Here is a 22,985-nt window from a genome sequence, read left to right on the forward strand (position 1 = left end):
TTTTGCTATAAAAGAAATGAAGAAAATCATTTGCATCTTTTTAAGATAATGAAACAAATATTAAAGGATATGGGAATAAAGATGAAGAAGAGCAAATTTTTTTTCTTTTTTTTTTTTTTGCGGTACGCGGGCCTCTCACTGTTGTGGCCTCTCGCGTTGCAGAGCACAGGCTCCAGACGCGCAGGCTCAGCGGCCATGGCTCACGGACCCAGCCGATCCGCGGCCTGCGGGATCTTCCCGGACCGGGGCACGAACCCGCGTCCCCTGCATCGGCAGGCGGACTCCCAACCACTGCGCCACCAGGGAAGCCCAAGAAGAGCAAATTAAAAAAAATAATACCTATATTCCAAAATTTTTAGTGACTTTGGACTGATTGAAAAGGAGTTAGTGTTATGTGAATTTTTCTGTGATGTGTTATGCTTCAATCAGAAGTTTTTAAAAAGTATATTCCTTAATAATTTAAAAAAAACTTTTTAAGTTTTTTGAGCGGAACAAAAGAAGACAATTAAGATGGAAATGGGCTCAGATGTCTGTAAACTTATTGCTGTTGACAGTGAACATGGAGAGTTCTTCACAGGATGCAGGTGTTTTGGAATAAAGCTTGTCAAAGGCCAGACCTAACTTCCAAAGTCCCAAGACCAAGAGTAACCATAGGAGGGTTTCAATTAAGAATGTCATAAGTTAGAGAAAACCCAATTAACAGTGGCTGAAAGAAACAGGGGTTTATTTTCCTCGCATAAGAAGTAAGTCCAGAGCGGTAGTTTCTGCCATTTTTTCAGCTACTGGAAGATGCCATCAAGGACCCAAACTTTTCCCATCTTTCCCTTCCTCCATCCTTGGCAGGTTGGTTTTCATCCTCAGGTCTCATATGCACAAAATGGCTTCCATAATCCCAGGCATTTCCTCTGTGATCAAGGCAAGAAAAAGAGAGAAGAGGGCCAACACCAAGCCTACATTTCTCTTTGTCAGGAAAGCAAAAGCCTTCTCGTTGGCCAGAATTTTAGCACATGACCACCCCAGCTGCCTGTACAGTGGGAATAGACAGGGGAGAAGGAAAGTTGAGAATGACTATTGGGTTAATCAAAACACAGCATCTGCCACAGAATTTGTCTTGAAGAGAATAATCCTGTGGCTAGTTATTGGGAGGAAGTAAGGACAGAAGACCTCTGGGCATACGGCTCAGGACTGCAAACATTTCCACTAATAAAATCATAAAATCACCGTTCCTTGGGTTAAGACACCATTCAGAAGGCAAGCAGCCTTATTTTTCACCCTGAATTGGCCATTAGCCTTAACCAATGGTATTTCCAGGGCTCAGTCTTTCCCACTATAATATAAGAATAATGTTTATTCCCTGCCTCGCTTGGATCCTTTCATTCAGTCATTCATTTCTTCAGCAACTATCTACTACCCACCTGCTATGTATCAGGCACTGTGCCCATACCGAGGATGCACAAATAAATCCTGCAGAACCCCCTCCTTCAATGAGTCACCTTCGAACAGGCAGAGGAGGCCAGCGAACATCGTTACTGAGCACCACCGCATGTTGGACTTGCTGGGTACTCCGTATTAAAAAGATGCATATAGGGCTTCCCTGGTGGCACAGTGGTTGAGAGTCCGCCTGCCGATGCAGGGGACATGGGTTCGTGCCCCGGTCCGGGAGGATTCCACATGCCGCGGAGCAGCTGGGCCCGTGAGCCATGGCCGCTGAGCCTGCACGTCCGGAGCCTGTGCTCCGCAACAGGAGAGGCCACAACAATGAGAGGCCCGCATACCGCAAAAAAAAAAAAAAAAAAAAAAAAAAAAAAAAATGCATATAATATAGAAGATACGTAAATAAATAATATAACAGGTAAAGTGGTGCAATAGAGCATTCATAAAAGTGCTTTGGGACAGAGAATTGGAAACGACTCCTTACCTGGGGAACTGGGGAAGGCTTTACCTAGGAGATGCAGTCTGAGATAGCGCTTGAAAATGAGCTGGAGTTTGTGTGCAGAAAGAGGTGCCAAGGTGGGGAGTGGCTGCTGGCGGGGGGGGCATAGTTTGTTCAAAAGCACTGACGTCTCCAAAGGCACTAGCTTGTTCCCGAAAAGGCGAGTCGCTCACTCCGCGGAGCCCTTGGATGGTGGGAGGTGAAGTGGGGAGCTGAAGCGGGGAGATGGTTGGAGCCAGAGTATGAAGGACCTCAGGCTCCATGCACAGGAGTTTGGCCTGGGGAAGCCATTAGAACACAGGACGAGACATAACCTGACCTGGGCCTCAGAAAGATCATTCTGGAACCCGTGAGGAGGGGCTGTTGGAATTGAGAGAGGGGCTGTTGGAATGGTACCCATGAGGCTCTTTAGGAGGCTTTTGCAAGTCCTGGTGAGTGATGATGACTCAGTTAAGGCAGTGGGATTCCAGAAAGATCTTTGAGGTCTTTGTGGTTTTTTGTTATTGTTTTATTTTTTTTTTTGGTTTCCAAAGTTTATCAAAAATCAAAGAACAGGAAACCTTTACATTAAAATATGGCAATTTTAGCTTTCACAGTGTCCACACACACACAAATCACATCGTGATATCTTTTTGTTAAACCTGTAGCATGTGACTGCAGAGGTAACCAGGCCAGTGCATTCGGTTCCTCCGAGAAGGAGATGGAGAACAGTACCTGTGACTATGAATTGAGCTTTAAGCACACCCTGGGGACACTCGCCACTGTCCGTGCAGTGATTTGCTTAATGTAGGCTTAGTCTGTATTGCTAACGCCTAGAGATTAGTACAGGCCTACGCATCTGTTTTTATAAACATTTATCAATAGGTTCACAATTTAAATAGTTTTCAGTATTTTTGGCAACTTTCGATCCTCAAGAGCTGCAGACAGAGTGTGCTGCTGTCTTCCAGAATGCTTCCTGGAGAGCCGGTGTCCCAGCTGGCAGCCCTCCACGGTGATGGGGCCAGTCCAGCTTCCACAAGGCAGGCTGTGGTCGTTCTAAAGCCTGGCCTTGCTGGGTGTCCATCACATTCAGATATCACTCTGGAACCAGATGGACAGCTTTTGGTGGTACATACACAGAGACAGGAAGAATCAAAAAATTCTGTGTTTTTCTCCCATGGCATGTGGCTGACACCATCTCCAGGAAATGTGGGAGAACGTAGCATCTGCTGAGCTCCATTTCAGCTCCGGGAAAAGAAGAGCAGGCCTTTTACTTTAGTACTTGTTTAGGCAGTAATAATTCCCCTCTCGCCCCTGCACCTCCACCTCCAGCCTCACCCCGCTGTGATTTCAAGGTCGTGTTCTGGGATGAGGCTCCTGTGGCCGGGTTGCCTTGCTCCTGCGTGTGAAATGACAACGGGCGGCCGTAGCAAATGCAGACAGCAAGCGGGGTGAGCCTTGGGGTCCAAGCCCAGGGGTGTGGCTGACCAAGCCTGGCCACCCCCGTGGTGCCTCTCCTGCCTCCGCGGCTGCAGGTGGGCCTTCTGCTTGCCCGCAGCACAGCCTTCATGGTTCAAACCATTTTCTAGGCCACTGGAGGGAATTGGACTTTTCATGATGCTTCAATGTCTCAAGCGTGTGACTAATATTATCAAGAGATGTCTTTCTTTTTAATTGCATCTACTTGTTCAATCTGTGACCCAATTAGTTCATTCTTGTTGTGAATGTATTGGAAGACCCTGTACCCTCTTGATCTCTCCTTATAATTATTACTATCATCCTCCTTTGAAGCACTGTTTTGATTACACACTTCAAAGGAGCTGCTAAAATACCGTCTTGCGCCGTGCGGTGGAAATGCCCATGGCTTGGACTCAAGGGCAGTCGTCTGAGAGTGGTTCCTGTCCGCACATCTCAGAGCCCTGTACCTCCCTTTTCACCTTCCTTCCCCCAGAATTCCGCCCCTTCCCCTGAAGACATTTGTAGTCACACATTCCTACTCTAATAAGAAGACTAGCTCTTCTCTCTGAGGCCCAAAAAGTTACGTTTAACAAACACAGGTAAATCGATAAATGTGCCTTATCAGTGTTAGGATTGCTGGCAGGTGCCTCACAGCAAACATTGTTGCAATTTCATCATCAATCCCCCACCCCGTTCCAAACATACATTCGTATTTACTTCTTTCCTGAGATCACACTATCTGGCAAGCCTGAATTCAAATGAAAATTGATCCAGTTGACTCACCCAGATCCAGGTGGAAGCCTGTATTTGTATATGGGAAGCAGTTTTAACCAAATTGTGTGAAATCAAATTCTTTGTTCTGATGCTGTCTCTGCCCAGTGGCCTGAATGTTTTCATCTGCTTGGTTTTTATGAAAAGTTCTTTCCACGTGGTATCCGGTTCTATAAAGCACTACCGTGCTGTAGGAACATTCACAAGAATTTACTGAGGTAAAGGACAAGATATTGACTCAGTCAGTTATTTGTCTTTCTCTTCAGAGTTGAGGCCAAAAGCCCTATTAGTGGCCCAGACAAGTGTCCTCGTGGAAGTGTCCCCTTCCCTCTTTTTGGTAGTCTGTCATCTCTCTCCTTATCTTACCGTAGAAGGAATGTTTGTAGAATCCATTACAGCTCAGGGAGAAGAAATAAGCGTGAGAAAATTAAAGGTAACTCAATGAATGATGACAAGAAAATAAAAACTTTTTAAGATGACAGGAGAAGGTATTAACGCCCACTTAGATCATTCTTGGCTATGAATTAGGTACAGAAGACCTTGTGGTTCTCGTCATTTTCCCTAATATGATGAGACTTTGGGGGAAATTCTGGTTGTGTACTCTTGCATTAGGGAGTTTTATGTGGAGTAGTGTCTGAGTCCGTTCAGGCTGCTGTAACAAAATACCATAGACTGGGTAGCTTATAAACAACACAAATGTATTGCCCACAGTTCTAGAGGCTGGAAGCCCTAGATCAGAGTGCCAGCATGGTCGGGTGAGGGCCCTCTTCCAGGACACAAACTGCCTACACCTTGCTGTGTCCTCACGTGGCAAAGGGGCTAGGGAGCCCCATGAGGCCTCTTTTTTAAGGGCACTAATTCCACTCATGAGGATCCACCCTCATGACCTAATCACCTCGCAGAGACTCAACCTCTAAAAACCACAGCCTTGAGCACTAGGGTCTCGATATATGAATTCAGGGGGATACACACATTCAGACCATAGCCAACAGTACGCAGTTGTCATCCCTGAGTTTGTGTAACATTAAGTTCCTCATTAAGGATTCTGCACAACCCAGAAAATAGGGCAAAGCCTGTTTTCATAAAGGGCAGTGAAAGTGTATTTCCTTTCAAGAGATGGAAGCATCTATTTTTACATCAGAATCTGAGCTTCGGCCCCCTTGATTTACTGTCTGGTGGCGAGAGTCTGCATTTCTGGAATTTTAACGTGCAACTCAACCATTCACTCATTCAGCACCTATTTGTGGAGTGCCAACTGTATACCGAGCACAGTGCTAAACCAAGCTGTCAACCTGCTGGAGGGTTAGGTCCACTAACCTTCAGTGAGGAAGGAGAGAAACCACGGGAGACTTGACTAAAATTGGAATCCATGTGCCACCACAGCTTTCAAGAATGGCCTTCTTAGAGACAGGAGCTGAGCGTGAAGACCAGAGGTTACTTGGACTTATCAATACTTGCAGTTTACGGGCCACATTCTTCAGAAGGAAGTCTTTGCTTAAGTCCTGAATGTTGACTAAACTGAAATGTGTTCACGTTGCCTTGTTTATTCCTCATGCTGCTTTGTTCTTTTGGCCCAGAAACAGAAAAGATAGTCCTCGAGGCAGGAAATGGGTTGCCCTCTTGGAAATTCAACGACCAGCTTTTTCCCTGTGACGTGTGTGGGAAAGTATTTGGCCGACAGCAGACATTGTCCCGACATCTGTCTCTGCACACAGGTGAGTCAGGGTCTCCCTGCCGGGCCTTCCCTCCCTGGACCACCAGCTTCTCCATGAGCAGGAAGCTGTGTCTCTAAGAGAATTAAATCAGGAAGTGGTAGAAATGTTTTTATCCGGACCTTTTCAAGCCATTTTACCTGGCATGTTCAAATAAGGCTCTGGAAAGGGTTTTTTATTTGTATTGAAAGGGTCCATTGAGTTCAAGGATGATGGATGAGAAAAGATACACATTTTTAGGTGTGTTCAGGTAAAATTTCTGAACTCTAAGGAGTTTATTGCTGTCACCTTGAGGGTGCAGGGCATGGGGCTGCACCCCATCTTACTGGATTCATCTCATTGCGGTAGGTGGAAGCAGAGGGGAAAAGAGCACCTTGATGGAGAAACAGTCTCTGTCTTTATTTACATATAATAATGGAGAAATGTGGTTGATTCTGAGTGCTGGGAAGCGGAAACTCGAATAAATAGTAACTTAATCAATGCAGCAATAATAAGCAAGGACAATAAGAAGTGAGGTAAAATCAATAGCAAACAAAAAGCAAGATGGAAAATAAAAAATGAACTATTTCAATTTTTACACTGTAGATCAGCCTTGTTAAAAATTCAAATGTGTCTTATTTACAGGAAACACAAAACAAAGTGGTAAAGAAAATAAAAGTTTTGTATCTCACACAAAGTTAAAAAAAGCAAGACAGTATTAGTATGGCAAGATTAATTTCTTTTTATATATATATATTTTTTAATATTTTTAATCTTAACTATTAAACCACTAAAGACAAAATTTAGTCATATACTTAACCACAAAGAAAACTTTCACATGTTAAAAAAAGTAGAGGAGGCTTCCCTGGTGGCGCAGTGGTTGAGAGTCCGCCTGCCGATGCAGGGGACACAGGTTTGTGCCCCGGTCCGGGAAGATCCCACATGCCGCGGAGCGTCTGGGCCCGTGAGCCATGGCCGCTGAGCCTGCGCGTCCGGAGCCTGTGCTCCGCAACGGAAGAGGCCACAACAGTGAGAGGCCCGCATACCGCAAAAAATAATAATAATAATAAATAAATAAAAAGTAGGGACTTCCCTGGTGGCGCAGTGGTTGAGAGTCCGCCTGTTGATGCAGGGGACATGGGTTCGTGCCCCGGTCCGGGAAGATCCCACATGCCGCGGAGCGGCTGGGCCCGTGAGCCATGGCCGCTGAGCCTGCGCGTCCGGAGCCTGTGCTCCGCAACGGGAGAGGTCACAACAGTGAGAGGGCCGCGTACCGCAAATAAATAAATAAATAAATAAATAAAAAGTAGAGGTTCTATAAGCCGCATTCTCTGAGCATACTTAAATGAAATTTAAAATAACCAAGGAGCCATAAAATGTCCTAATTGTATCAAAGGAAAGGATCACAAATTCTAGACATCTAAGAGGAATGAAAGGGGAACATTCATCCTTAACCTGGAATGAATAGCTACAGCTCTGGTCCACGGGACGTTTATAGACTTAAACATTTTAATTGGAAGGGAAGAAAAACAAAAATAAAGGAACTTAGCACTCATATTAAAGAATTAGTAGAAGAACAAAATCTAGGAAGAAGACCATAAAATAGATAAATCACTTTAAGTCTGATTAAGAAAGGAAGAAGAGGGCTTCCCTGGTGATGCAGTGGTTGAGAGTCCGCCTGCCGATGCAGGGGACACAGGTTCGTGCCCCGGCCCGGGAAGATCCCACATGCCGTGGAGCGGCTGGGCCTATGAGCCATGGCCGCTGAGCCTGTGCATCCGGAGCCTGTGCTCCGCAACAGGAGAGGCCACAACAGTGAGAGGCCCACGTACAGCAAAAAAAAAAAAAAGGGAAATGAAAAGGAGGCTGAAATATTCAAAATCAGCAATGAAAAAGGAAGCCTAATTCTTTTTATACAATGTTTAAAGATTACTTTCCATTTACAGTTATTACCAAATATTGGCTCTATTCCCTGTGCTGTACAGTACATCCCTGAGCCCATCTTACACCCAGCAGCTTGCACCTCCCCCTCCCTCTCCCCCTCCCCGTATTGCCCCTCCCCGCTCACACTGGTAACCACTAGTTTGTTCTCTATATCTGTGAGCCTGCTTCTTTTCTGATATATTCACTAGTTTGCTGTATTTTTTAGAGTCCACATATAAGTGATATCATACAGTATTTGTCTTTCTCTGTCTGACTTATTTCACTAAACATAATGCCCTCCAAGTCCACCCATGTGGCTGCAAATGGCAAGATTTCATTCTTTTTTATGGCTGAGTAGTATTCCATTGTATATATGTATCACATCTTCATTATCCATTCACCTGTTGATGGACATTTAGGTTGGGAAGGCTTATTCTTAATACAGATGCTGTTAAAGAATTATTGGAGAATAAGGGCAACTCTATGGCAAAAAAAACAAAAACTGAAAACTTTAGAAGACATAGATAATTTAAGCAAAATTTCCAAAATTGACCCAAGCTGGGTAGGGGGGAGGTGGTGGTACTTAAGTAAATCAGTTACCAAAGGGGAATTTGGAAAGATGATGGAGATACTATTAATAAAAGCATCAGGTCCAGAAACTTTCCCAGCTGGGTTCTTTTTTTTTTTTTTTTAATGTCAGTTCATTGGTTTGTTCTTTTATTTATTTATTTTTGGCTGTGTTGGATCTTCGTTTCTGTGCGAGGGCTTTCTCCAGTTGCGGCAAGCGGGGGCCACTCTTCATCGCGGTGTGCGGGCCTCTCACTATCACGGCCTCTCTTGTTGCGGAGCACAGGCTCCAGACACGCAGGCTCAGTAGTTGTGGCTCACGGGCCTAGTTGCTCCACGGCATGTGGGATCTTCCCAGACCAGGGCTCGAATCCATGTCCCCTGCATCGGCAGGCAGATTCTCAACCACCGCACCACCAGGGAAGCCCCCAACTGGGTTCTTTTTAACTTGTTGAGACTAGGAAATTCTGATATTATTAAACTTTTCCAAATGATAGGAAAAGAAAGCTCAACAATTCACTTTATGAAGAAATCATAACCTTAACACCAAAACTTAACAACCTCACTTATTAATACAAATGCACAAATTCTAAAGAAAAGACTCTCTTCTATCTGTACCGTAGGGCTCCTCCCCAACCCCGCAAAGCCCAGGCCACCAGCACCTCGGATGCTGGGGACCACCTATAACAATAATGATGCCTTACATTTTGTTGCAGACAAATTTTTTTCCACACTCTTTCCCGTGATGTAGATAAGACAGGTGTTTTCTTTAAGGTGAGCCCACTATTACAAATTCAGAACTAAGGATAGAAAAGGAAGTTGTTCTTTCCTTCCTCTGCTACCATCTGTTACCTTGATCTGTACCTAAAAGCAAAGCCTGCTCCTTTAATTTCCTTAATTAATCAAATGAATTCAGAATGCCACTCTGGAAACAGCCCTGAAACATCGTCAGTTTTATGAAAGGGTTTCTATTAAGAAATCAACTAAAGTTTTTTTATTTTATTTCTGTAGCATGAAAATTTCCAATTAAGTTATGTCATCTGGAGTCCCTTTAATGTCATTAGTGTTTATTTCTTGGCTAACTCAGGCCTGGAGCTTAGGAAAAATGAGGGGCTTCTCTTACACACCAGTCCTGGGAAGGCTGATCACATCCCCTTCCTCAGCTCAGCACCCACCCTGGACTGACACATGTCAGGGCTTGGAGACACACACACACACACACACACACACACACACACACACACACACAAATTATTCTTGTAGCCTGCATGGAGCTCGCGTTATCAGGAAGAGGGGCCTATAGGTACCCAGGAAAAAGCAGGTGGTCCAGTTGCCCCGGAACTTTCTTTCATCTTTGAAAGTCTGAAAGCAGAAGCGACCTGCCACGTGAAGACTTTTTAGGTATTTAAAATTCCAAAGTGTTCCCTTTGTCCCCATTGGAAATGAGATTTGAACCCTCCTTTCCTGATACCCTTAAGTGGTCTTTGGCAAGGTGTTGGGATTTCATTTCTGAGAGTGGTTTGGGTTTTTTCCTGTCCCTTCTCCCCCAGAGGAAAGAAAATACAAATGCCACTTGTGCCCGTATGCTGCTAAGTGCCGCGCAAACCTGAACCAGCACCTGACCGTCCATTCGGTGAAGCTGGTGAGTACGGACACCGAGGACATCGTCAGCGCCGTCACCTCTGAAGGCAGTGATGGGAAGAAGCACCCTTATTATTACAGGTGAGCGCGCCAGTGGAACCTGCTGGTCCAGGCTGCCCAGAATTTCTTGAACACTCCCTGCCCATCTGCGAGGGCACACATGACAAAGTGTCTTTTCTCAGTCACAGGGCTGAGCTTCCTTTCAATATTGGCTTTGCTTGGATTGAACCCTGTGTTTCACTGACTCCTTCCTGGCTTGGGTGGCCCTGGGAGAGTTAATTAAAAGGGTGGAGGTCTTAGAGGTGGCTTTGTGGAGCGGAGTCCAGAGAGTGGCAGGGCTCAGGGGTGATGAGCTGTGAGGTCTGGGCAGCTGGGAAGCTCCCACCTTTGTCACTGAGCACCTCGCTGCTTCCTGAGAATTATCCTAAGGAGAAATGAATCTGAGAACCCTGAGGGAATAGCCCTGGAAGTATTGCATACTTTCCCCTGGCTGTGCTATCCTTTAGTACCTGGAATGGTATGTTTCTCTTCCATATTCAACCGTGAATCAATATTTGGTTTGTTTGCTATAAAATCCCGAGTTTTCAGGCTTGCTCTCGAATCCTGCCCGAGTGTATCAGCGCACCAGCTCCGCTGATATCTTGGCAAGGCTGCCCCGCATCTCTTGGCCCGAAGGAGTCAGTTAGGTTAATGTACAGCATCTGGAATCTGTAATTTTTAATTAACTTTATGGTTATTTAGCATAGTTATAGCATGAATGGGATTGTTACATCATGCTGGCACTCAGCCTGTCTGGCACAGTGACCACTTCGGAGGTGTCCCAGAAAGTGAAGGAATTTTCTAACGCAAAGCCTTTTGGTGGGAGGAAGACACGTGTCAACGTCCAGATTTCGGAGTGTACCGCGTGCAACTGGGTAGCCTCCATTTAGAAGCTCACTCTTCTCTCGTCCCGTACAGCTGTCACGTGTGCGGATTTGAGACGGAGCTCAACGTCCAGTTTGTCAGCCACATGTCACTCCATGTGGACAAGGAACAGTGGATGTTTTCCATCTGCTGTACGGCCTGCGACTTCGTCACCATGGAGGAGACGGAGATCAAGGCGCACATCGGCACCAAGCACACAGGTGACCCTCCCTGTCTGCCCTTCTCACCCGTCTCTCCTCCATCCCCCGCCGCCCCACCTGGCATGGGCGTCCTCATCGCCATGCGACGCTGACACTTCCTTCCCGAAGGAGGGACTTTCTCAGGGTAGCAGAGCCACATCCCTCTGTATCCACAAGGCCACTGCCTGGCCCGGCTTACGCCTCGCCCATCTGACAGGTTCACCGGCTCAGGTGCGGTGGAGAGGTGAGGGCTGTTTGCTTGTTCCTCATCCTGATATCATCATTGTAGGTAACAGTCATGGAGCTTTTATGACGCCCCAGGCTTGCACCTTTGTGCCCCAGATCTCATTGAAGTCTTAGAACAACCCTCTGGGGTCAGTACCATCGTGGGCATACCATATAGGTGAGAGACGGAAGCTTAACAGAGGTCAGGTATTCTCTCCAAGGTCTACAACCAGGAAGTGACTCCAGATACTCAGACCAGAACACTTTCATGCTAGAGCCACTCTCTGTGACCCTGCTGTTCTGACAGCCCCAGGCAACCCTGGGCAGAGGGCTGCCCCTTTCTGTTTTGTGGGGCCAGAGCCCTGTGCACCTAGTTCTGCAGGCTCTGCCCCTCTTCCCTGAAACTGCAGCCCTGACCCCCTCCAGAATGATGCATGGTGGCTCTGTTCAGGGGCAAAGAAAGCCAGCTTCTCCTGAAACAACTCAGTGGCTCTCTAGCCTGCAGCCAAGACTTTGCCAGCACTTTTCCTTTCCTATAAAGCTCCGGCCATACTGGTTAACTTCATCCATTTCATGATGTCAACATTTGGACTTCACCACGCAATCGTCCTCTCCCAAGTAATGGTTACAAATGACACCAGCGTGGCGTCATTAAGTGACAGTGAAGAGGAGCTCCCCCTGCGTTTTGCTTACAAGTCATGAGCTCACGTTGCTGACTGCCAGCCCTGGGCGGTGGATCAGCCCCTTGCATCCTCGGCCCTTGAAGGATTCGGGAAGGGGAAATTCCCTGGCAGTTGTGCTGACAATGTGCACGGCCGAGAAGCATCTCTCTGTGCTTTACTGGCCGCTTTGGCTCCGTGGTACCAGCAACAATAAACGCTTGCTTTTGTCAGTAAGTGGAGCAGCTATGACTCGGAAGTCTGCAGAGAACCGTTATGCTGAGTGAGGAGGTGCCGTTTTTACAGTCACTTGTCTCACCATAACCATGTTAGCACTGTGGGCAGCGGGTGAGCTGGGAAACCCATGTGGAGACAAATGAAATTCAGCGTTTCTGGAGTAGCCAGTGGAGGGAAAGGCCAGCCTCTCTTCTATTTCCACTGGCTTTCAGATTTTTTTTTTTCTCTTGTCTGTTACACTTCCTTTCTTCTAACTCTTTCCACCCCAAAGTATGCCTAAACCCTGTTGAGAACTTTTCTCCTCCCTCCCCTATCCACAGCTCTCTCCACCCCACCTCAAGGAAACTATAGAAACCATATGGCTGGAAAGATGTTGGACTTAGAACCACTTAATTGTCATCACTGGAAACTTCACATTCACAAGCAACCGACGCAAAGTCACTGACCTCCTAATTGCCACAGGGAACACGGTGAAGATCTTGTTCCCTCTGAGATGGTGGGACCCCTGCTCTAGCTGGGAAGAACATTCTTGCTTGTTAGCACAGAGAGCCCAGAGTGAAATGCATTGAAGAAGTTTCTTTTGTAACACAGTAGAAGCCTTTAGTGCTGCTGCTATTAAGGAATAAGGTTCTATCCTATTTTATAATCCCGGGGTGCTAGCAAGGTTTTTGTAAGGGCCAGATAGTAACTGTCTTAGGCTTTTCAGGCCATACAGATTTTGTCACTGCAATTCAACTCTGCCATTGGATGGAAAGTAGCGGTAGGTGATATGCAAATGAGTGGGCGTGGTAGTCGTGTGATATGCAAATGAGTGGGCGTGGCAGTGTTCCACTAAAACTTGCTTTACAAAAACTCAAGGCTACATTTGGCCCAAGGGTTATCGTTTGCTGACCCCCAGTTATAAGCTTATGGCCCCACAGTTTGGGTTTCTCGTATTTAGCTGCTGCTTTGAGGTTAGAATTTAACCCAAAATATGTCAGCCTACATCTGTAATCAGTAAGCTGTGTAATTGCAAAGTTATGATATAAAGCAGTATGTATGCGATATAATATAGATAACAATGTATATTCCTGAGAATAAGGAGCTTATGTAAGGCACTGCTGTGTCTCCAGCACCTGGAGCAGTGGCTGCACAGTGTAGGTGGGGGAGTAAGCCTTCAACCAGTGAATGAATATAAGTGTGCACGCACATCTACACACACATGTGCACGCCAAGTAAGAAAACTACTGAAACGTGGCCCTTGCCTGACCTTAGAGTCCACTAACTTACGTATATATGGGCATACCTCGCTTTACTACACTTTGCCTTATTTAGCTTTGCAGGTTTGGGCTTTTTTTTTTTTAACAAATTGAAGGTTTGTGGTAACTCTGCGTCGAGCAAGTCTAATGGTGCCATTTTTCCAACAGCATTTGCTCACTTCATGTCTCTGTGTCCCATTTTGGCAATTCTTGCGATATTTCCACCTTTTTCCTTGTCATTATATTTGTTACGGTGATCTCTGATCAGTGATCTTTGATGTTACTCTTGCAAAGAGATCAAGACTTGCTGAAGGCTCAAATGATGGTTAGTATTTTTTTAGCAATAAAGTCTTTTTAAATTAAGGTTATGTACATTGTTTTTTTAGACATAGTTCTGTTGCACACTTAATATACTACAGTATACTGTAAACATAACTTTTATACGCACTGGGACACCAAAAAAATTCTGTGACTTGTATTATTGCAGTATTTGCTCTGTTGGGGTGGTCTGGAACCGGACCATCAATGTCTCCGAGGTTTGCCTGTACTCTATGTGGAAAACGTTACTTGGGATGGAGGAGAGCACACGTTGAATTCTAGATCCTGGCTCTAGACCCCATGTTACTGTAAATAGCTCTGGGAATGTAAGAACTCATTTAACTTCTCTGGGCCTCCATCTGTTCCCTGAGTTTTTTTAATGAGTAGGAGATGCCAGACAGGCCTGAGATTCTCTAATTCTGTGAGCCTTGTTCCCTCATTTGACTTACCTGTCGTAGGAATGGGCATCTTTTATTTCAGTACCCTAGGAGATCTGAAGTGCTTTCTTGTTACCTAGTAAAGTTGTGATCTATGGGATGAGCTTTAATGAACAGCAGATTTTTACTCAGTCTCTCTTAGAATCCACATCCTTCTTCATACTTCCTTACTGGCTACTCTTACCCGAGGCACCCTGTGAATGAAGTGCTGAGCGGGTATCTGAGGAACTGTCCTCTGTTTAGTGTTTCTTCAGTGACTCTCCCTTACCCTCTTCCTCCACGGCTCCTTGTCCCTGCAGAGAACATCGGCAAGATAAAATATTCCCTCTGGTGCTTCCTAAATGCAAATTTTGCTGCAGTCTTTAAATGTTGCAATAATGGCATTGAGGAATTTGAATAGCTATTTGGAAAATACAACCATCTGTATGTCACGCCACATTGACACCAAAATAAATGCCACATGACTTACCCAATCCCTGTTTACAAATCACCCCTAGAAAGGCTTGAAGAAAATAGAATATTTTTCAAACTTCCAGAGTGAGAAGGATTTGTACAAGCTTAAGTGACAGAAGAAATCACGAAGGAGAAGAATCAAGAGATCTGACACAGGAAAATTTCTCCTGTTTGCAAAAGCAAAGCAAAAGAGAAGGAAAAGAAAAACCCACAGTCTGAAAAAAAATGTGTTTGTAAAAATGACAAAATGTTAATCTATTTACAACATGGAAAATTCATATAAACTGGTAAGAAACACTTTAGGTCTCCAATTAAAGGATTCACAAAGGACATGAACAGTCAAGTCACAATAAAACAAAGAAAAGCTAATGACTTAACATCAGGAAAAATGTTCAACCTCGCTAGCCGTCAAACTAAAACTCAAAAGTGGCTTATCTTTCACCTGTTAAGTTAGGAGCACGTCTTATAATGTTACCCACTGTTACCAGAAGCTGCTGATCCGCCTGTGGCCATGGCCTTGCAAAGTGGTAGAACTTTTGAAAACTAATTAGTATATACCAAAAGCCTTGAAAATGTAATGCGCTGTGACCCAGTAATCCTGCTTCTGGGAATTTATCTGTAGGGGAAAAAAAAAAAAAACCAGCCAGTGGAATATTAATTTTAACTTCAAATGCAATTTTAAGGAAATAAGTAGAGTAGGATAAGTTTACCCCATGGATATAATAATATCATTTAAAAGTATTAATTCATAATTATTTTCATAAATTTTTTGAGCACCAGCTGTCTGCCAGGTGTATAAAACAGCATGGGAAAATACAAAGTGTTAGTTATCATTATTATTATATTTTATAAATATTATATGTTATATTTTATAATATAATAATATATTCTTCAATAATGCTTACCATGAGCCAGGCATCGTCCTTAGTGCTTTGCATGTAAAAACCCATTTGAGCCTCACCACAAACATATGAGGCAGGTGCTGCTATTGTCCCCATTTTTTAGATGAGGTAATGGAGGCACAAAGTACATACCTTGTCCCAGGTCATACAGCTACTGAGTTGAACAGATGGCATTCAAACTCAGGTATTCTGGATCTTAAGTCCTTATTCTTTATTTTTTAATTTATTTTTTTATCAGAGTATAGTTGATTTACAATGTTGTGTTAGTTTTAAGTGTACAGCAAAGTGAATCAGTTATACATATACATATATCCACTCTTTTTTTAGATCCTTTTCCCATATAGGTCATTACAGAGTCTTGAGTAGAGTTCCCTGTGCTAGACAGCAGGTTTTTGTTAGTTATCTATTTTATATATAGTAGTGTGTATATGTCAATCCCAAACTCCCAGTTTATCCCTCCCCCGACTTATCCCCTGGTAACCATAGGTTTGTTTTCTACATCTGTGACTCTACTTCTGTTTTGTAAATAAGTTCATCTGTACCCTTTTTCTTAGATTCCACATATAAGTGATATCATGTGATATTTGTCTTAAATACTTATTCTTAACCACTATGCAGTTAACAACAACAGTTTTAAAATAAAAATGCTTACTTTTTCAAAAATAAAAAAAGAACCCCAAAAATGTAATGCTGTTTGTATTGAGGCAGCAAGAGGGTGGGTACTTTTTTCTGGTCTCAATCTCTCAATTTGTGTCATTTTAAATTACGAAATATTTAGGGTTTTAACGTTCTCTTCAATTGGCTGTCCCAGTGTTTGAGGTTGCATTACCTGTGCACAGGTGTCCTTCACCAAAAATCTTTGCGATGCTGAAAATCAGTGATGGCTTGGATTGCAGTAAGCCTTGGATTGGGTTGACAAGGGCACCCTGGCTCACTCCCTACAGATACAGCGAGGGGAGATGTGAACTGAGGGGAGAGGAAGCTGTGTAGATGAGGGATTATAAAGAGCGTGGGCTGGGCTGTTTCCCCATGCTGTAGCCCAGAGCATTTGCCGCGGCACCTCTATATTTATACATTTATTAATTTAGGGAGCTCTCCCCAGTGCCGTAAGCCTGAGGGTACTTGAAGCTATTCTTAAAGATGGTAATTAAAATTATCTGTTTTAATTCTAAGAACTCATTTAAAATAATCACTCATAATATTCTGTTAATAAGACTAGTCTTAGAGGATGGATTTGGTGAAGCAATGTCAGGGACTCAGGGCCCCCACTGAAAATATTCTATTTGTCTCCAAACTGTGACTGAACTGGTTCAATATTTAGATAAGAGACTGGCAATCATGGTGCTGGCTTTCCTTTTACCAAGGGAGGAATGTATCCTAAAAGCGTGTTCCATCCCTTCTCGTGGGTCAGTAAGTGAGATCACCTACTGTCTGTCCAGGAACCAAGTTCACTTCTGCTAAGGAACAAGATCTTAAAGATTGTCAACTTGGGACTTCCCTGGCAGTCCAGTGGTTGGGACTCCGAGCTTCTATGCAGGGGATGCGGGTTCAATCCCTGGTTGGGGAGCTAGGATCCTGCATGCCGTGCCGTGGGGCGTGCCCAAAAAGGAAAATAAAAAGGAAAATTAAAATTGGCAACTGAAGTAAGGGTTGGACGCTCTGGGCATAAGTGCAGCTCTGACAGGAACTGGACTTGAAAACATTGTAAGCCGGTAAATATTTTCCCTTCCTCTTTTTACAAAATTTTTTTAATTAGACAAGTAATTTATGGTCACTCCAGAAAATGTTGAAAACCCAAATAAAAGAAAACAGGCATAAGGCTGATCATTTCATATGCTAGATGTAGCCACCATTACAGTTTTGTTTACTTCTGGATTTTTTATGCCTATATATAAAATATGATTTATATTTTTAATCTCCTAATAAAGGAACTTTGTTTCTAGAGTTTACAATCACTAGATTACTTAATTGGTTGATTTGAAGGGAATGGAAGCACAGTCTCCCTACATTTTCAACCCTAGCCTAAAACTATGGGCTTAATTGGATTAAATTGGCTTGGGGAGAATCGATGTCTTAACAATACTGAGTCTCTTGAACATTTACAATGGATAGCTCTCCAGTTATTTGGGGTTTATAATGTCCATTTTTATTTATTACAGTTTACCTTCAAGTGATACTATACCTCTTCATATGTAGTATAAGAACATCACAACAACTTCTTCTCTCCCAGCCTTTACGTTATTGCTGTCATACATTTACCTATTATAAACCTTATAATACTTTGTTATTATTTTTTAAACAAAATTACTTTTATTATATTTTAAAGAGATTTTAAATAGAAAGAAAAATTCATCTATCTACCCATGCAGTTATCATTTCCAGTGTTCTTCATTCTTTCTGTGTAGATCCATTTTTTTATATTTGGTGTCACTTTCCTTCTGCCTGAAGAATTCTTTTTTAACATTTCTTGTAATTTGGGTCTGCTGGTGATGAATTCTTTTGACTTTCTTTTGCCTTCATTTTTGAAATATATCGTCACTGCGTATAAAGTTTCAGGTTGACAGTTGTTTCTTTCAGTACTTTATAAAGACGTTACTCCACTACTTCTCACTTGCGTTGCTCCCCGTGAGAAATCTTCTGTCATGCTTATTTTTGTTCCTCTGCACGTAAAGTAGCTTTCCTCCTCTGGCTGCTTTTAGGATATATTTTTTTTTAATCACTCATTTTGAGCATTTTGATTATGATGTCCCTTGGTATAGATTTCTTTATGTTTGGGGTTCATTGTGTCTCTTGGATCTGTGGGTTTGTGGTTTTCCTCAAATTGGGGAAAATTTTGGCCTTTTCATATATTTTTTCTGCCCTCCCTACCCCATTAGGGACTTTAGTTGAACTTATATCAAGCTACCTGCAGGCGTCCCATAGCTCACTGATGCCCTTTGCATTTTTGTGATTCTTTTTCCTCTGTGTTTCATTTCAGATCATTTCTATTGCTATATCTTCAGGTTCACTAATCTTTTCTTCTGCCATGTCTAAATTGCTGGTAATCCCATCCAGTGCATTTTTCATCTCAGACATGGTAATTTTCATCTCTAGAAATTTGGATTGGATCTTTTTATATCTTTCATGTCTCTACTTAACTTTCCAAACATGTGGAATACAGTTCCAATAACGGCTCTTATGTCTTTGTCTGCAAATTCTAACAGCTTTGTCGGTTCTGGGTCAGTTTTGATTGGCTGATTATTCTTTTCGTTTGGGGTGTGTTTTCTCGTTTCTTGGCATGCTGATAATCTTCGTTTGGATGTCAGACATTGTGATTGTTACCTTGTCAGGTGCTGTACATTTTATATCCCTATAAATAGTCTTGACCTTTGTCTTAGGATTCAGTTAATTACTTGGCAACTTTGATCTTTTTGGGGTCTTGCTTTTATGATTTGTTAGGCAGGTCTGGCGCAGTGCTCCATGGAGGGCTAATCATTACCCACGATTCAAAGATCTTCCTCAGTTTTCTACTCAATGCCTTGGGAATTATAAGTTTTTCTAATTTGGCCAGTGGAAACAGACACTGTTCTCTAAGCCTTTCAGATGGCTTTTTTCCCTCTAGCTTTGGGTAGTTTCCTCACACACATGCTCTGACCCCTACCCTGCTGAAGGTCCTTGAGGGACCCTCTGCAGGTCTCCGGGTTCCTCTCCTGTGCTGCTCTTTCCTCTCTGGTGTTCTGTCCTGCAACGTCCAATCTCCTCAGACCCTCAGCTCTATCTCCTCAACTCAGTGAGTCTGCCAGGCCCTTCCCCAACCCTGTACTGCAGTCTGGAAAGTAAAATCTCTCAAGGCAGGAAGCAGGTTAAACCTAGAGCCTGCCTGTTTTCTTTCCTCTCTCTCAGGGGTCACTCCTCTTTATTGCCTCATGTCCAATGTTGTGAAAACTATTGTTTGATAAATTTTGTCTGTTTTTTGTCAGTTGATAAATAGCAATGGTAAATCCCGTCTCTGACACTCCATCTTGCATGGTAGCAGAAGTCTCCTGACACTAGATTTCAATGGCCTCTTGACTTGTTTACTCCTGGTTTTGAGGGAGAGTCCAGTGCCCTGATGAAGAGTACGGACGTTAGTGAAATCTCTGCTCCACCACTTCCTAGCCACGTGACCAAGGCCATGTTGACCTGGCTGTGCCTCCCTTCCTTAGTCTGTAAAATGGGGGTGATAATAGTCATGCCTCATTGGATTTTTGAGAGGAGAAAATGAGATAGCGCATTTAAAGCATGATAACCCATTTAACGCATCTGAAGTTTCTAGAACTTGGTAACACATTCATCTTAGCTATTGTTGTCATTTTATTTTAATTCTTATAAGACTCCAATAAACACTTGCCAACTGAATATCTACTCTTGGCCCGAGAACCACAAGTGTCATCACCATAGGTGACTGGGACCTGGGATCCAGCACTGGGAGAGCTGGAAACCTCAGCTTGTGCTCCCTGAATGACGATGTAGACATGAGGCCCCAAATCCCCCACCCATAATTGCTATTATTCTAGGGTTTTCACCTCCTAAATAACAGACCTGGGTTTGTTTGTTTGTTTCATTTTTCAGGGGAAGACAGGAAGACCCCCAGTGAATCAAACAGCCCCTCTTCATCCTCCCTCTCAGCTCTGAGTGATTCAGCCAACAGCAAAGACGATTCAGACAGCTCCCAGAAAAACAAGAGCGGAAACAACCTGCTGGTCATCTCTGTCGTGCCTGGGAGCCAGCCCTCACTGAATAGTGAGGAAAAGCCAGAGAAAGGTAAGGGAGGAGGTGGGCTGGTCTACTCAACCCTACCCACTCTGGGGGGGATGACCCAGTCTTGAGAATAAGCCCTTGACAGAAGTGATGTTGGAAAACAGATATTAGGCCTGGGAACAGTATAGTACGTAGCATCTAAAATTTACGTGTGCTTTTTGGCTTGCTTGGCATCTGTATATGGGGTGGAAAGATGGGGAGTGTGACATTGATTCTGAAGCTGTATGTTTAACACCTTTTAGCCCAGAGATGCAGGGAACGGTGCCTGGAAGGGTACAGCTGGTGGGTGGGGGGTCTCTGTCCTACTCCTGCCCTCCTGTCCCTCTGCCCTACTCCTGCCCTCCTGTCCCTCTGCCCCATGCACCCGTACACCCAGCCTCGGTCCTTTCAGGGTTCGAATGCGTTTTTTGCAACTTTGTCTGCAAGACGAAGAACATGTTTGAGCGCCATCTGCAGATCCACCTCATCACCCGGATGTTTGAGTGTGACGTGTGCCACAAGTTCATGAAGACCCCCGAACAGCTGCTGGAGCATAAGAAATGCCACACTGTCCCCACCGGTGGGCTCAAGTAAGGAAAGCAAGTACAGAACCTTTTACTGTGTTGTTTACTAAACACCCTTTCCCCATCCCTACCCCATCCCCTCCCCTGAAGGTTTTGGGGTCATGCAGAAGGGGGGCTTGGCATGGGGGGTGGTTAGTCAGGCACCTCTGCTGCCTTTAGCTGGATAGGAATTAGATCTGCCCCCCAGGAGGTTGGCAGATATCAGCAGGAGACTCCATTTCACAAGACGACTTGCTGAAGCAGCTTGGCACAGGCACGCAAGGGTAGACCCATCCTACACGGCTTGAGTTTCACTCAGACTTGATTTTAAGGGACTTGGGGGTTCGTGTCCCCAGGTGTAAATCATTACACTGACACTGCACTTCATCCTCTGTTTTTTAGATGATTTGCCGCAAGTCTTTTAAATAAGCATTACAGCTACCCCATACACACACCCACCCCCCAAATATCGGATCCTTGCCAGTGTGAACAGGCAAGAGGCACCGTTTTTCATGCAAAGATCATGTGCCTCGTGTCTTCCTGCACATATGCCTTATGCCTTCCCAGGAGCTGGCATTGGGATCTCCCTGGTGTAGCCTTCGTGAGATCTGACATTTCCGGTCACATGTTCTCCACAGATCCCCAAAGACCTAGACAATGAGCATCATCATTAACCAATATTTGCAACAAGCCCTCTGGTCTGAAGAGAGACCCATCCGTTATTATCAAATGCACTGTGTGTCTGGCTTGATAATAGTTGCTAAAGGGCAAACAAGGAATAAAATATAATTTCCACCCTTGGGAAATGTACGTCCGAGCACAATCAGAGTTTAATCTTCCCAGTGGTTCTGAAATCAGAGTCCCTGTTCAGGAGGCACTCATGGTCTAGTAAAGAGAAAAGCATCTGTCACTGGGCACAGAAAGACATACCACTTTCAAAGCATAATTATTCATGTTTAGCTGAAATGATCCTGTTATTAAAAGAATGAAAAATGACATTGTACTTAATATAAGAACAAAAAACCTTTTGTTTTTAAACATTTTTATCTTTGAAACTCACAACTTGCCAGAGAAGTGGCATGACTGTCCTGAATGGGTGAGGGGTGGAGAGACCCAGAAGGAGCCTGGGAGTCGAGTCGGGGGGGCTCCTTGCAGGGTGAACTCCCCGGGCTCCTGCCGGGTCAGGGGGACCCTCCTCAAGAACTTGCCCAGAGGAGCAGCACCTACTGTTGGATCCCATTTTATTTCACCCTTGGGGATGATTAGGTGGGAGGGGGAGGGGTGGGTAAATGGGATGGGGGGAGGGGCGATTATCATTCCCGACCACCAGTAAATGGGAAATGCCTAGCACGAGCTTATTTGGGAATTTGATTTGGTTTATTCCCACTGTCCCTTTCTAAATATTTGTGTACTCATGTTTAAAAAAAAAAAAAAAAAAAGCCATGTATTTCCGTGGTTAGACTAACACTCATTGCCCTGCCCAGAAGCCCAGTCACACCCATTACCCGCGGCCCCTGCCAGTTGTGGCTTTGCCAGTTAGGCCCCCTTTCTTCGGGGACCTAAGGAGTCCCGAGCCTCCGACCCACTGGGGAGGATGCAGAGTGAACGCTGATGCTTTTGCGGGTATAGACACTTCCCGTACAGTACTAATGGTCCCCTATGTAATAGTTTATGTTCTAGGATGACCAAGTAGAAGAATACTTTGAAAAACTTGCTAAAGCCTTCTGGCTGTACAGTGAGTCTTTGTTTTGTTTTGTTTTGTTTTCCCTTGGCCGTATCAGAGCTCTAATTTGCCTGAGAGAGTGTCTTTACCATAAGTAACGGGAGCACGGAAAACCCTTAGCACTCTGCCTGAGCAGCGAAGGAAAGACTGAGCCGTGGGTCACAGAAATGTCCTTAACGTGAAACAGACTGCCGATGTCTAAATTGCTTTTCTGTGATGGGACTGCTTGTACTCTATATCCTGTTCATAATGCAGATCAAATAAGATTATACTATTATTTTTCTTTTGCCGTAGCTCAGGACAGTGGTGAGTTTCAGACTCCTCTAGGTAAGGCCCAGCTTGGCGTAGGGGTTGTGTGTGCACCTGACCTGGGAATGGGCTTTATATTTCTCTCGTGTGCACTCTT

General features: G+C 44.2%; 1 protein-coding gene across 7 annotated transcripts in view; it reads left to right on the forward strand.

Moving 5' to 3' along the window:
• Positions 1 to 22,985, forward strand: part of ZNF827 (zinc finger protein 827) — a 180,576-nt gene that overhangs the window by 152,746 nt on the left and 4,845 nt on the right. For 3 of the 7 annotated variants that reach the window (XM_067736747.1, XM_067736745.1, XM_067736752.1), the window contains 5 exons: positions 5,719 to 5,856; positions 9,873 to 10,044; positions 10,921 to 11,087; positions 20,126 to 20,317; positions 20,706 to 20,883. In XM_067736747.1, the coding sequence (XP_067592848.1) occupies positions 5,719 to 5,856; positions 9,873 to 10,044; positions 10,921 to 11,087; positions 20,126 to 20,317; positions 20,706 to 20,883 (847 nt within the window). Of the gene's footprint in view, positions 1 to 5,718; positions 5,857 to 9,872; positions 10,045 to 10,920; positions 11,088 to 20,125; positions 20,318 to 20,705; positions 20,897 to 22,873; positions 22,907 to 22,985 lie in introns of all 7 variants that reach the window. The other 4 variants (XM_067736748.1, XM_067736749.1, XM_067736750.1 and 1 more) reach the window with 4 other exon arrangements.

Source organism: Pseudorca crassidens, chromosome 4 (genome assembly GCF_039906515.1).
Source record: "Pseudorca crassidens isolate mPseCra1 chromosome 4, mPseCra1.hap1, whole genome shotgun sequence".
Taxonomy (NCBI): domain Eukaryota; kingdom Metazoa; phylum Chordata; class Mammalia; order Artiodactyla; family Delphinidae; genus Pseudorca; species Pseudorca crassidens.